At 47.0% G+C, this 14799-nt stretch overlaps 2 protein-coding genes across 4 annotated transcripts; both read right to left on the bottom strand.

Moving 5' to 3' along the window:
• Window positions 1-1105: 1105 nt before the first annotated feature.
• Window positions 1106-5304, bottom strand: cldn23l (claudin 23-like). Of its 3 annotated transcripts, none has more exons than XM_062557414.1 (2): window positions 4921-5304; window positions 1106-3959 (listed from the first exon to the last, which is right to left on the bottom strand). In XM_062557414.1, the coding sequence occupies exon 2, from the start codon at window positions 3191-3193 to the stop codon at window positions 2435-2437; it is 759 nt and encodes a 252-aa protein (XP_062413398.1). In that variant the 5' UTR covers window positions 3194-3959; window positions 4921-5304; the 3' UTR covers window positions 1106-2434. The 3 variants fall into 3 exon arrangements, with proteins under 3 accessions (XP_062413398.1, XP_037341766.1, XP_062413399.1); XM_037485869.2 differs by having other exon boundaries at window positions 1106-3357; window positions 4921-5302; XM_062557415.1 differs by lacking the exon at window positions 4921-5304 and having other exon boundaries at window positions 1106-3357; window positions 3421-4912.
• Window positions 5305-5658: 354 nt separating this feature from the next.
• On the bottom strand, window positions 5659-14217 carry grhl3 (grainyhead-like transcription factor 3). The gene is made up of 15 exons (XM_037485651.2): window positions 14070-14217; window positions 12650-12824; window positions 12496-12557; window positions 11563-11824; window positions 11208-11444; window positions 10422-10533; window positions 10154-10248; window positions 9556-9714; window positions 9376-9445; window positions 9179-9291; window positions 8317-8342; window positions 8115-8200; window positions 7925-8010; window positions 7666-7730; window positions 5659-6628 (listed from the first exon to the last, which is right to left on the bottom strand). Exons 1-15 carry the CDS (start codon window positions 14084-14086, stop codon window positions 6511-6513), a joined length of 1683 nt encoding a protein of 560 aa, XP_037341548.1. The 5' UTR covers window positions 14087-14217; the 3' UTR covers window positions 5659-6510.
• Between the last annotated feature and the right edge of the window lie 582 nt (window positions 14218-14799).

The raw sequence follows: 14799 nt of genomic DNA, 5'->3' as shown, positions 1-14799 counted from the left end.
CTAGAAAAACAGACAAGGGAGGGAGGGCGGGGAACCCAACAACCCCCGGCCGCCCAGGGGACCCCAAGGGTCGGCGGCACGGTGTCGGGTCCCTCCGGCCGGGATGCCACGGCGCCCAGACTTCAGGGTCTCGGGGGGGCGGCCGCTACGTCGACCGGGCTTCAGGGTCTCGGGGGGCCGGCCGCTACGGCGACCGGGCTTCAGGGTCTCGGGGGGCGCCGGGCGGTGCGGCTCCGGCGTCGTCGTGGCGGGGGGCGCCGGGCGGTGCGGCTCCGGCGTCGTGGCGGGGGGCGCCGGGCGGTGCGGCTCCGGCGTCGTCGTGGCGGGGGGCGCCGGGCGGTGCGGCTCCGGCGTCGTCGTGGCGGGGGGCGCCGAGCTGTGCGGCTCCGGCGTCGTCATGGCGGGGGGCGCCGAGCTGTGCGGCTGCGGCGTCGTCGTGGCGAGGATCACCGGGCTGAGCCCTGACCCCAATCCCCCTCCAAGGACCGGATTCCAGACGGTCCCCAGAGGGTGGGAAGGGGGGGTCATGGTCAGGCGCCGCGGGGCCGGGACCGGGGGCGTGGTTCTCGGGGCAGGAACGGGCGCTGACGGGGTTCTCGGGGCAGGAACGGGCGCTGACGGGGTTCTCGGGGCAGGAACGGGCGCTGACGGGGTTCTCGGGGCAGGAACGGGCGCTGACGGGCGTCTCGGGGCCGGGACGGGCGCTGACGGGCGTCTCGACGCAGGAACGGGCGCTGACGGGCGCTGACGGGCGCTGACGGGCGTCTCGGCGGAGGAACGGGCGCTGACGGGCGTCGCGTCATTCTGTCACGAATGCAGCTGGAGCAGGATGCAGGGAGGACTCAAGCGCAGAGTTTTCAATCCAAGTGCTCTTTATTTTTAACCAAACCAAAACGTGCTCCAACAACGAGGGACATTTAGACAATGACGCGACAGGGGACAACAGGCACACAGGGCTTAAATACACAAGGGAGGTGCAGGTGATTGGACACAGGTGGAGACAATCACGCAATCACAAGACAAGGCAGGAAGTGAAGTTAACCCAGGACCACAAGAGACATGAAACTTCAAACTAAAACAGGAAGCGAAGCCAAACCGTGACAGATAGATTGCTGAAATGCTTTATTTAATGCAGATTACAACACTGTGATGAGTTAACACAAACAAACAACACCTTTGGCACACTCCTCTAACACTTTACGTCTCTATTCTGATTATCACGTCAGGAATATTATTTATTGGATGAATATTTGCCAGTAGGCTGAAAAATTGGTGGATGATTTGTAATGCTCTCACACTTATATTACCTCTAGAACTGGTCTTTTTAATTTCCTGCAGCGACTGAATTGAGACAATAATAACAGCACATCAATTAAAAAATAATTAAAGATTGTTCTCTCCGAACCACAAAACCACATTAGCAAGAAACAAGGATACGAAATCCGATTTAATGATTGTGATCTATAACCGGATCTAACACAAGCTCGTCCAATGTTCTTATTCAAAGCCATAACATTATCTAAGCAACTTATATATTTATCACAAGTATTTCACAGTTTTTCTCGGCCACAGAAACAGTGAACAGTACAAAGGCATGGATGGCTCCGATGCAAAAGGCAGCACAAAGCGATACGACGGTCATGTTTTGCTACGTGTCGTAGTTAAAGGCAGCAGGAACTTGGACTTTTATTCAACCATAACGAACCTCTCTCTTCAATCCATTTACTCTTTGATTCCTTTTGATTTTACAGCCAACCAAAGGCTCGTCTACGTCAACATCTAATTGCTGTACAAGCATTAGTCTCATACCCGACAAATCCATTAAACAAGAAGTAGTAACGTCCTGTGGTTTGCAGTCATTTCTGAATTCACTGGCAGATTAATCAGCTGATGGGTTGAGTGGGACTTTAGTGTCTATCCAGATCTTCTCTTATTCTCTTCTCATATTGTTTTATGTGGATGTTAAATGTACTGTACTTGTATAGCGCTTTTCTAGTTTTCCCACCACTCAAAGCGGTGTCCAATCCATGCTGATTGCAAATGGAGCACTAAAGTTCTCGGCTTGTGCTATTAACCGAGAAACCTACATTTGTTCTCGCAAAATCCATTGTTTCTTTCTGCATCCATATACACGAAGTGCTGTTTAAAAACAGAACTTTGATCTTTATGCTTCTAGTGTAAAAAGCCAAAATGGCCTCCCAAAGGGCAGAGGAGATCTAAGAAGGGGATGATGTTAAAGGTTTGGGTAAATTAGGTCCAGGTTGAAGTTAGAGTAAGGATTAGAATAAGTCTCCAGGAAATGAATGGAAGTCAATGTAAGCACGGAATTTATAGCTCCAATTGGCCACACTTACCATCAACACTGATCGGACATCCACATGAGAGATGCTGAATTGTACCTTGAAAGTACTTTTTTTAGTGTGAGTTCTACATTCTAACAGCTGACCTCATACACATCGTTGTCTGGCCTGTTGCTGGAGATCTCGGGACACGAACGACACGCGGGGCAAGCGCGTAGCTTCGGGCACGACGGGCACTTTGGGTATCTGGGGCGTTTGAAGCTGAACAGCAGCGCGCTGCCTCCCAGCACCTGCAGACACGAACCCAGCCATCCGAAGTAGAGCGAGCCGGCAGGATGCAGGCTGAGGTGGGGGAACCTGGTGTTTTTGATCGCCTTGCTCGGGTCTGCCATCCCCAGTCTCGGAAGGTTGTGCGTGTACACCGAGAGTGCAGTCAGGCTCAGCAGCCCGGCAATCACCACCAGGAGCCCCCCCGTGGCCGCCAGGCCTCTCAGAGGGGTGTCTGTCCAGCACCGGACGCCGATGCACGCCAGCATAATGCCGGTGCCGCACAGGAACAACGAGGTCAGGATGAAACCCTGTGCCAGGCGAACCCTGGGGTCTCTCCGATACGGCCCCGCCACAGGCCAGCACTGCTTCAGCTCCGAGTTCTCCACTTGCAGGCAGCTCTCCCAAAGTCCGTCAGAGCGCAGTAGCAGCAGCGCCCCCGCCGACCCGGACCTCAGGCCCTTACCCTGACCTTTCACCCCCGGGCGAAGTGGTGTCCCCGGGCCCGATGCGCCCAGTCGCGCCTGTCCCTCTCGCCACTGAGGGGTGATGGCGGCGGTGAAGACGAGGACCAACCCCAAAGGGGCAAAGACGATCCCCGTCACCATGGAGGCTGGCGTGTGCATTGTGAGTGGAATTCTGTACCAAAGCTTTCAAGACTTGTAACCAAACAGACCGGCTGCACGGTGCCCGTGCTCAGCACAGCATTCTCCAGAAGAAATTAAACATCGGGTGCTGCTTGTAATTAGAATTTGTCCCGTGAATCGGGTCCCATCAGAACAGTGCGGATCTGTTGAAAAAAAAACAGTGTTAGATTTTGTTAACATGGGATCAAAATAGATATGCATATTACCTCTTTGTCAAAAGTCTGTTAGCTGCCGATTCTTCACCGTTTGAGTGGAGAAGGATTCTGAATGTTGGACAGAGATGAAAACAAAAGAGGTGTGAAGTGTAGCAGAGATGAGCGCTCCAGCCGCCGCAGGGAGCAGAGGGAGGTTTGGCTTCGACTGCTACAGCGCTGGACAGGAACCGATTGAACGGTCGATGTCTTTCTCTGTTGCTAGGATACAATAACCTGCCCAGTTTCAACGTGACAGTGTGTGTTTATTTCTTTATTTATCATAAAACCGAGTGGGATTCCTCCCTGTACAAGTCCCGATCCGCCCGTGTACTGGCTTGTAACCAACATAGGAGTAAATGACTTCACGCGTACAGGTGTAGGAGAGTGTGTGTGTGTGTGTGTGTGTGTGTGTTGTTGTATTCTAAAAGCGTACAATTGATGGCGCGCAATGACCTTGTAAAAATTCCGTCATGTCTGGGATTGTGTCCAGTGTGTGAATGCAGATTGAGTCCGTCTACAATGTCTGGGTCTGGAGGAGGTAAGAATGCCCTCTGGGACGAAGACAAACAAACAAACACAAGCATCCATTATCAGTAAGCATCTCCGTCAAAGAAAGACACAAAAGCAATAATAGAGACGATGTCTCAGATAAGAAAAAACGTTGCTTTGTTTGTTTTGATGTTTCAGAGCTTGCTGTTTTTTTCTGATTTAATCCTAAAATGTAAGACATAAATATATGTTCCAACTAATTTTTGTCACGAGTGATCTGGCAGCACGTGTGTATGGACGATGGTGAAAAGTACATTTTTAGGCCAAAAACCAGCTTGTAAGTTTTGCTTCAGTTTGGTGAGATCTAATTACTCTGCATTAGGGAAATTGTTATAAAATCCGACTGGATATCCGCCAGGATAGATATAAAAGATTTACTGAACAATGCCAGAATGTATAAGAATTTAACGTACTACAAGAATAGTAAATGGAGTATAGCTGTAACATGCGAATGTACGCTTGTGTGGATGTTGTGTACGTCTGTGAGTAGTGTAATTTTATAAAGACATGTTCATGTTGTCAGGCGTCACCTTCGTTTAGAATTAACAGTCCAACATGCGTTATTTCCTGTGGCGCTAACGCAATGTTTTGACTTTGAGAGGAGAGTGAGAAGATGTCACGTATGAGGATCTGACACAAAACCCAGCTGTCAGGGCATCGACTGCTTATCTGTTACAAGCCTGCTTTCAATCAGCACAATTTGTATTTGTTTTTCAATGTTCATTTGAAGACAGAAACTTCAACAGTTGCCCCATTTGTTCAGATGCAGAGATGGCAAAGAGGGGAACGCCATGGGAACACCGGCAGAGAGGCACAACATCCGAGAGATAATGAATGGGAAATTATGGATCTACTGTGGGGTTATTAATAGCCCAAACATATTCTCTCATGCAGCCACACTGCTCGCAAATGCAAACACACACACACACACACAGGCAGTCCACATAGTCTCAGTTTGCTTACCATTCAGGAAGGCTTGTTGGTTTCTCACTGCAGATCTCTGGCTGCCTCCCTGCTCTCATCTGAATGGTAAACATGTTTCTCTCTCTCAGCGGGAGACGCAGAAGCCACCTCTTTGTTACTCTCGCTCCGTCTTCCCTCCTGTTTATCCGTGCTTCAGCAGTCTCCCAGCCCGTCTCTGCCTCGGTTTGTCCTTTGTCTGCGATGCTCCGGCCGCCTGCCTCTCTGCCTCACTTTGTGTGTGTGTGTGTGTGTCAGTGTGTGCGCACGTCCGTCTTTTACTTGCTGAGGGGTGTCTGTGTTATAACTAGGACGGGATTGACACTGTGCAGTCTAACGGGAAGCTTTTCGGCAATGCATGTGTGCAGCCTGGATGGGTCGCAAAGAGCAGATAGAAATACTAGGAACGCAATTTTAATTTTATGGTGTTCATCTACATATGACCCCCCCCTACCACCCTCATAAAACATGTATACACGATGACTCATACATACTAAAGATGCAAAAAACATAAGATCAAAACTCTCCTGTGTAGATGGAATTCAGGTTGTTTTACCTGTGTAGAGCTGATAAAGCAAAAATCTGTTTCTAAATTTCTAAAATACTATCCAAAGATAAAATAAGTAAATACAAATCTTATTGTGCAGACACACACCAGATAATAGTTGATTGTTCTGTGAATGGCCCACTTTTCAATCAGATCTGTTTGGACAAATAAGAGACAGACACAAAACCTATAATGCATTTTCTTTATTATCTTAGAAAAAAGGCACGATGGGACTAATACAAGTAGAATTGCCATGATATAATAATGAAATTTTACAGGGATACATGCTTGTTTTGAAATGATGCGTAATGTAAAAGGGAAAATGATTCTGGTGGTTTTTACCCACTCACACACACACACACATACAATGAAAATCCTTTGGCGGGCCTCAGGATTTGGTTCTTTTTAACTCTGTGCTTACACTGTAGAGGAAGCAAATGTTCACAACCCCAGACTAAATGATGGCCAATACTAACTATTGTGTGGTTTTTTGGGTGGAAATGTCTGACTTTAGGTTCTAAATGAAACCATCGGGTTAGTGGTGAAACTAACAGGAACCTACAGGATGATACTCGTGGCAGTGAATAAACACCAGAAGTAGGTTGTGGGCGAGGAAACGCAACATCGACTCTTTTAGAATAAATGATAGATACATTAAAAGCAGCAAGAATAGGAACCTTTGAAAATGCATTGTACACGAAACTTGTGGAGAGCTCTGTAAAAAAAAAATTGAAATACATAGCAATATGTGGAAAATGGATTGCGACACACACATGGATAGTTCATAAAACACGTTCATATTAAGTTCTATTTACATTATTTATGTACAGGTTGTTCATCATAATTGCTCTTGAGTTACAATTCAAATAACAAAATTGTGGGGCGAGGGGTATTTACATCATAAAAACGCTGCCTCTCTTCAGCTTCTCTCATTGGTTTTGGCAGTCTAAAGCTTACATTGTCTTTGACTGAGCAGTGCTATAAGAGATGGTCCAAACTGCCAGCTGGGAATAGTTACGTTCTTCAACGGCTTCAAAAGCTCGCTCTCATACTTCGATGAGGGTGACCTGGAACTGACCGTTGATCACCTCGGACATCTCAATGAGGAAGGCCGACTGGTTGGTGTAATGCTCGATGATGTTGTCGTCCATGTTGATGAAAATCCTGAAACAAAAGGGCCGAGTTAAAATAATACTTCATATTTGACTCTAAAACCAATGTGAGCAACAGGCCATGCAGCACTTCATGTATATTACATTTCTCTGTAACTTAGTTTTCTGGCAACAACAACAGCGGCCGAATATCATCTGTAATTGGAGGGTATTAAATTAGGTCATTCTAGTCCTTCTCTACCAAACCTAACCTTTTAAAGTGCACTGTGCCTGCAGCGACAGGATTGATTGAAGACAAGAGCGAAAGAGGAGGGAAGGAACAGCAGGTAGAATGTTACCCAACCTGTTAGCTTAGCTGCTCCCCATCAGGTGACGAAACACGGCTGTCAGGACTACTTATTTACATCTTAAGAAAAAACCTTCTGATCTCTTTTGTTATTTTACAGGAGGCGGCTCAGACTATTGTCACTTTGACAGGGGTCGAATGAGCGCGTTAAAGTCAATTCAGTCTTTCGGAATGCTGCTTTGGTCTGCTGGTAATCATTTTAATAACTTTACAAGTAGAGATTTGCGAATTAAAAAAGTATTCTTTCTTCTTTTATTTCCATAAATCCAAGAGCACTGAAAATCAGCGACGGAGAAATAGAACGCTAATGAATTCATCTGACATATCCTAAAATTCAGCTGATGTGACGGGTGACAGTTGAAAAGAAGATTAGAACTCGATGGACAACCTTCAGCTAATAACTGGAAACCTTTAACATTACGAGAATAAATAGCTCGCTCAACAGCGCAGTACTTCCTGGTGATCCGTTTAGGTTATGAAATCACGAAGAGATGGAATGGCCATGACTCATCGACATCTTTCCATCCAACCTCATCCGTCTTTCTTTTGGAGGAGCTACAATTAACACATTCCAGAAGGCCGAGCCAAATAACCTACCTACCCAGTCTGTCGACATGAGCTTCCTTAAAGGAGGATGAGATTTAAAACCACAAACTAAGGCCTAAATTCATGCACCATGTCTGTGTCAATTGCACTACTTTAAACCAACTTAAACCGTACCAAAGAGACAATGAGAAACTTACCCTCTCTTGCATTTTTTGTAGATTTTCCCAATGGTCTCTTGCCGTACACCGTACTTTTCTGAAACCTAAGTAAGGAAAGGAACGTGAGAGTTAGCAAGATCTCCAGCTGAAAGAAAGACAATAAACCTGAGGAATACAGGTACGCTAACATATCTGAGCATGTTGTAAAATTCTGGAAATGATTTCCACCTGAGAAATCTCAGGTCTCAGGTCGGATAAAACAGTAACGCAGTAATGAGGTCAAGGGTTTGTGACTTACAGCTTCCCGTAGGCCCGACAGCGTAGGCGTGCTGAGCATGAGCGCATCAAAAACCTCATCGGAGTGCGTCCTCACATAGAGCAGAACTATTGGGAATTGAGAGAAGGAATTTAAACATTTAGCATTACAAATGAGGAAAGCCAATGGGCTCATTCCAGATTGCATTTTGGACTTTTAGAGTCCCATGTACCTCTTTGTGGGTCTTCTCTGCGGGCTTGTTTGCTAGGTGGAGCGCTCATTTGTTCTCTGTCTGGATATAATCTCTTCAAAGAACTCCTGGGAAAAACACAGCAGGCGTTCACATTAGACTAAAACGGGCGCTGTATCTCCGCTCAGACAGAAGTGGTTGTGATGCGAGGCTGTTAATGTCGCCATGTGTTTCGCAAGCTCACCTTTCATTGTCGTCCATGGGAGGAACCTAAAGGGACAAAGATAAAAAAAGAGAGGAGACCCGAGATCTGATTAGACACCACACACAGACACACTGATAAAAGCATTGCTTGAATTCACCTTCCCATCCATTATCTTTGCGTAATACTGTCGTAGAGGAATGTTATCATTAGTTTAAAACTGCATTTCCCACAGCCACCCAACTACAAGTGTGGACACTGATGGAGAGACACAGATAGGACCATCCTTTGCTTTATCGTACCCGTCCATCAAAGACGTTTACCGCCTTCCACGGCAGACTGTCAGACATTATTTTGCAGGTCGCAGGTCTTGTTTTCAAACCGTTTCCCTCACAGTCAATTAAAAGAGTTGTATCTAAATGAAATCCCTCGTTTCCCCCCCTTTTATAACGCTGTAAAAACATGTGCTATTGACTCCACGGTGTGAGAAGACTGACCTGTCTGAACAGCACTCTCAACTCATTGTTTTTGCAATTGTGTGTGAAAAGAAAAAAAACCCCTCCAGAGAATATGAGGGTGGTGCACACTGCATGTCAGGTGTCAGTGAGCTGTTGCATCAGGTGTGCGTGTGTGAGTGCTTTTGTGTGTAAGCCCCCATACTTAATCTCGGTGTCGGTACTTGTGTCTGGTTTCGACTCCAATTAGCTCATCTGATCCCAGGTCGGTGTTTTGCCTCACTTTCGCTGACACCGCCCCCTCCTCCTTTTCCCACCACATACTTTCCCACAGTTTTCTCCCTGCCTCTCACGTACCTGTGCTACTGCCTACAGGGATACAGTGGCCGGTAACATGACTCACTCAACGCAGGGAGAAAAAGGGGGGAGAGGATAAAGGGGAGACCTACCATGCGCTGTAAGCTGGAGAGGTGTGTTTCTGGAATGAAAAGAACTGGCTGGGTGATGTGATCAGCCAGGGTTTGGAAGAAGGTACAGTCGCTGCTCCCTGATGACTTGTTGGCTGGAGACAAAAGCAGAAGTTAGAATGCACTCTCGGGAAGGGGTGAGATATCTTCAAGACGTGCTTTCTGTCGGCAAAACTCACCGTTAGCATCGGGCTTCACCCTCCTTTTGCTCCTCTTCCTCTCCTCGTCACGCATTTTCCTCTCAGCACCCTGAGGACCCACAATCGCATTAACGTTAAAATAAGGACTTACCAAAAAAAGTTTGATTTCTTTCTTTTTTTGCGCAAGCAATGGCATTTGAGAGGGAGCGAGTCACGTACCTTATCGCAGAAGATCTTGACCTGGCAGGCGGCTCTGTGGAGGAGCTGGTTGGTTCCTGAGCTACAGTCGTAGGTGTCAATCTGCAGGTTCAGAGGCAGGCCTTTAACCCCCTTCTGGGACGAGAAGTCTGTGCTTAGGGAGTTGATGCCGATGTAAACCTGTGGGGAAAGGTGTCGGGATGTTTGTCTTGTTTTTTTTTCATGTACACAATTCAAAAAGAGACCTCAAACGTGTGTCTGCGTAACGTCCAATTATTGTTTTTTAAATCATCAAAGCACAGTCTTAGACCTCTCTATCCTATCCACTAATTATAACTCTTCTTCCTGGTTCTCTCCACCTGCAGCAGGTTTGGTGGCCCCGCCTCAGCACCTTTGGGCCACAGAGGTGACAGGAGCCTCGGGGCCAAACACATTTCTGGGATTCCCCCCCCCCCCCCCCCCACCCCCTCTGCAGCCACTCCTTTATCCTCCTCTGCACCTCCCGACGCTACCTGTCCTCTCGTTTCTTCGCCGCCTGTTTTGTTGTTTCTCCCCTCAGACTACCGGCCTCATAGAGCCAAGGTTATATGAATGCATGCTTCTGCGTATGTGTGTTTACCTTGGCCTCTTCGTTGGGGTTCCAGACAAAGGAAAGAGCGTTGAAGGCCAACTCCTCCACATTGCTAATGCCGCTGAAAACTTCTTTGTAGTCTGCTATAAAGAGGGGGAAAAATATATATATTTTCAATCTTCTTTATTCGGTAATTGATGGGAGATGTGTGTTGATTCCCTGGTAACACATTTCTTAACAGTGGGTGAATCGTTTGCTTTCATGTGATTGGTTGTCTGAAGATACAGGTGCATTTGTGTATATCCGTAAAACCTACCGATGTCGATAACCCTCTGCTTGGCCGTGGGCTGACGAGCGTGCCAGTGATTCCAGAAGCGGAGCTGCATTTCTGGGCTCTTGTCATTCTCAAACAGAGCCATCACCACCGTCTGAAGCGGGGGGGGGGAAAAGAAAGGAAACAGAAAAGCCGACGATTAGGGTCGCTTGCCGAACCGAGCGCAATTCTTTCCGCAGCCTTCGCGTCGAAGAATCTCCAATCTCCCGTTTCATTAATCACTCCAAATCCCCCTTTTCTCCGCACATTGTCATCAGCTATTTGCAGTGAGCGGGTGTGTGTTTGTGTGTGTTCTTATCCTCTGATTTGCTTGACAAAGAAAAGGTTTGTGACCTATGTTTTAAAACAACACCACACTACACCTCCCCTCCGTCCACTCCTTTTTTTCTCCCTCCACTCTGCTGGGGAGTTGAGCAGAGAGCTCCGTTGCCCTCTGGCCTTTATTACACCACCGCAAGAATACGCTCTACACGGCCCCACACTGTCATTTCAATGGTGCCACCCCAGTGATCAGGGTGTCAGCGGGGAATTAGTCACAGAGGAGCTGGCTCCAAGGGAGGGACCTCCAATATATTTGGGAAGGGTTGGCTAGGGTGGCACGCAAAGAATCTCTTTAATAACGCGTCCGTGAAAAAAAGCCTGGAGGGGAAAATGCTTTTAACAACAATAGTCAATTTCTTTCTGTAACTAACCACAGTAAAAACAGGACAACAACACTGGAAAATAATTTCGACATCGGTTTCCTGACGATGTGTCACGGTGACTCACCTTGACTTTAGTGGCAGCGTGGCAGGCCCTGCCGTCCACTCCCTGGAGAGTGATGGGGTAGAACTGGCCCTTGTTCAGGTAGACCATGGGCAGCTCACTGGACTTGCAAGAAGAAGCCAAGGGAGCACCCAGCGAAAACTGGAACTCATTCCTGAACCTCTCCGGCGGGGAGCCGGTGTAGGAGCCGGAGTAGACGGGGCTGGATTCTTCTTCCTGGAAGCCGTCGTAGTGAATAGTCTAAAATCCACAGAAATACATTTTGTTAATGAAAGAGAAGAGGCAGCGGCCAGAAGAAATACCAACTAGAAGACACGGAAAACGGGGATAGGCTTTCAAATGATTATGCTAAATTTACCTCTGTGCTAGGATCGGGGAACGTGCCGGTCAACAGGGAGTCAAATATGATGTTGAGCTCCTGCTTGTCGTAAGTGTCTGCCACCACGCTGGTCAGGGTGGCGTAGCTGTCTGAGGCGGCGGGGGCAGAGATAGCCAGTGAGGCGTCCTGCTTGGATCCCAAAAACTCCTGGGAATGGCTCAAGGGAACCCCCTCAGAGAGGTTCTTCATGACGTTGGCGGACGCCCCCAATGAAGCAAGCTCATTGGTGTTGGTTTGATTCCTGCCGGAGCGAGTTAAAAAAAAGAAGAGATCTCAGGGACTACTCCAAAGAGAAGCACACCACTGTAACCGTAGAGTTAAATATTACAGCAGCCTGTGCAAATATAAGAGTCAGCAAAAGCACACACAGCCACTGCGAGATGAACTTGCAGAAAGATGCCCTAGTATTTGTCTCTTAATCCATCTTTTTTTTTTCTTTAACTCTCTGTGTTTGAGTTTGAGAAAAATATTCGAGGTGACAACACTGCGTCCCGACAAAAGCCGTTTCTCAGCCGCCAGAAAAGGCGCAGGCTCGGAGAGGCGAGCGAAGACCGAGGGAGGCCTGTTGCGAAACTTTTAAGCAAGACGGAGACGATGATGGAGATTGGATAGATGGATGGGAGGACTGAAAAGGTTAACGATAATCCCCCCGACCATGTTGACTTGGGGATTACTCACTCACTGGTTTAATGCCTCCCAAAGCCGTGCCTTTCTTTTTCTATTATAACACTTTCTCAAATGTTTTTTCTATTCAAGTGACAACAGGGGACATTTATATTGAACCAGAAAGCTTTTCTTGGAATGACTGTCAAATCTTCTTGAGCGATTTTGCCACAGGTACAAAAGTGTAAGTGTAACATGAAAAAAACTCATTTTAAAGGAACAGTAACAGTTTGGAAACATGGGTCTTACCTCTCTGTTTTGCAGATGCTGCCGACCCGGTTGCTGGTAACAATCTTCTGGTCTTTGTGGTTCTGGAAAAATAAAAAAGTGGTCAGAGTTAGAATTAATCTTTGGGCTAACAAAGAGTTCATTTTGGATTGTTATTCAGTTCCACGTGTCCTACCTTGCACTGCTCATAAAGCAGGGTTAAGGCCGTTAGGTCGTCTCCTGGTTGGAGTCTGGGTTTGGGGGCAGCGTGCTCGGCGCCAGGGCTCTCCAGGTAGGACCAGGAGTCCATGGTGTAGCTATTGTAACGGTTATAGATGAAGTTCTCGCTCTGAAGGACCAGTCCCAGAGTCCTGCACAGGGGAGAAAAGAGTTGACAGTGAATGATTAGATTGACGATTCAAAATTGTATTACTGTGTTAAATGCTTATTGGACACAGAGGGATTGACAGAACGACAGTAGGTCTAACAGCAGTCCCTGAGGTGCGGGATGATGCACATACTTGATACTTGCCCCTGAGCATGGAGAGTTTGGATTGCAAAATCCTGGAGCTGAGTAACATCCCTTAAAAACACTGGTGTTAAAAACCCACTAACCCCCCCCCCCCCCCCCCCCCCCCTCCTCCTCCAGACACACACCTTGATTTTTGTGTGACGACAAGATGTTATTACTAAGAGTTTTGACTTTCCAAAAAAACGAGGAGGGGGGGGCTCAGAGGATTGTATTTGTTTGGAAAGACATTTGATTGTCAGGAGAATCCCCCTTTGGAGTTTGGCCTGAAGAAGCTAATGAACAAATAGCTGCAGTTTACTCTGAGCAAACAGCTAATTAAATGTGCTGACAGGAGGAAAAGACCACAGGCGAATCACTGCAGCCCCAAAGCTTAGGTAGAAACGCAGTGGTTTCTCACCAGCACTCACAAGAAGCACAAACACCTGGAAAACTAGACGTAACATTCAGCGACATCACAAAGACTGAAGCGAGCTTCAAACGCCTGCTCCAAGAGGCACCTGTCGCTGCCTCGGACACCGAGCTCAACAAGCACCACACAATCCCATTACGTTTTCTCAATTTCCCCCTAATCACCCACCGAGTGGAGACGTTTCTACACAGACACGAAGGCGGTGGACTGTGGGAGGGGGGGTCAGCTGGTATCTAGGGTTTCGCCATTATGTAATACAATGCATTACATGCTGTCATGGACCTCCGTCTGCGTCCGACACCTGAAGAGCGGACTCTTGTTTCCTGACCTGCTTTTGTGCGCTGTGGCCCCTGGGTTAGTAACAACGCGAGCCGAAGCAGACCCACTACCAACACAGAACAACTCGTGTGTGTTAGAACTGTCCATATCAATTTACCCTGCAAAATACCCCTTTCTCAAAACGGAGATATTTCACATGAGGGGGGCTCATCACTCATATAAAGAAGGGGCGGGGGGGGGGGTCTGTCTAAAAAAAGACATCAACTATTTACTGATTCTCATGAACCTTATGTGAAAATGTTTTTCATATTTTTTTAGGGGGGGGGGGAGGAAAGCACACTTTGAAAATGGAAAATCCTGATAAAGCACAAGTTGTAAGATATAAAGACAACTCACTCAGTCTCTTTGGTCATGTCTCCAATCCAATCCGCCTGAATAGGTTCCTTTAGTTTCAACTCTTTGCTGCTTCTAGGAGCTTCTCTCTCTCTCTCTCTCAGTCAGTGAGTGAATCCGTCCAGCAGAAGAGATCAGTGTCACTCAGATGAGTCAAGTGTTGTGATTCCCTCTGAACCGGGCCCACGTTTATTTCATGGCAGCAGCGAGCTTCCCTCTGCTCTCTGATTGGCTGAGAGAAGTGAAACAGGTGTCTGATAGGACAGGTGTAGGATTATTAACTCTTCAGATGCTAGAGAGAAACTGGCTTTCATGTGTATGAGTGTGTGCAGCCTGGAGGGCACTTTGCAAGACAATCTGCGGCAGGAGTGTTTTGAATCTCATTATGGTGGGACTAAGGAGAGAGAGGTGTGAAATGACTGAGAAAAGCCTGGAAGTCAGCATTAAAATGTTAATACCCTTTCAGTATCATTTTTCACTCTCCCCCTTTATTTCCAGGTTTTGGTTTCTTCGTTTCATAGAGATAAAAGATGCAAGAATTTAGAGAGGTATTAGCTTTAAAGGTAGCTTAAATCTTAAATTAATGTTTTACAACCAAATGAAAAGAAAAATGGGTGAGGGTTTAAAATGTTGTGCATTTAAATAGAAAATTAATATATTCAAACAGAAACAAACTAAATGTAGCCCCTGCATATTTTTCTGTGCTCTGCCCAGACATTTAGATTATTTTACC

This window comes from Pungitius pungitius, chromosome 14 (assembly GCF_949316345.1).
Source record: "Pungitius pungitius chromosome 14, fPunPun2.1, whole genome shotgun sequence".
In the NCBI taxonomy this organism is placed as follows: Eukaryota; Metazoa; Chordata; class Actinopteri; order Perciformes; family Gasterosteidae; genus Pungitius; species Pungitius pungitius.
The sequence above is the reverse complement of the archived record's forward strand: the minus strand, read 5'-3'. Positions and strand labels throughout refer to the sequence as shown.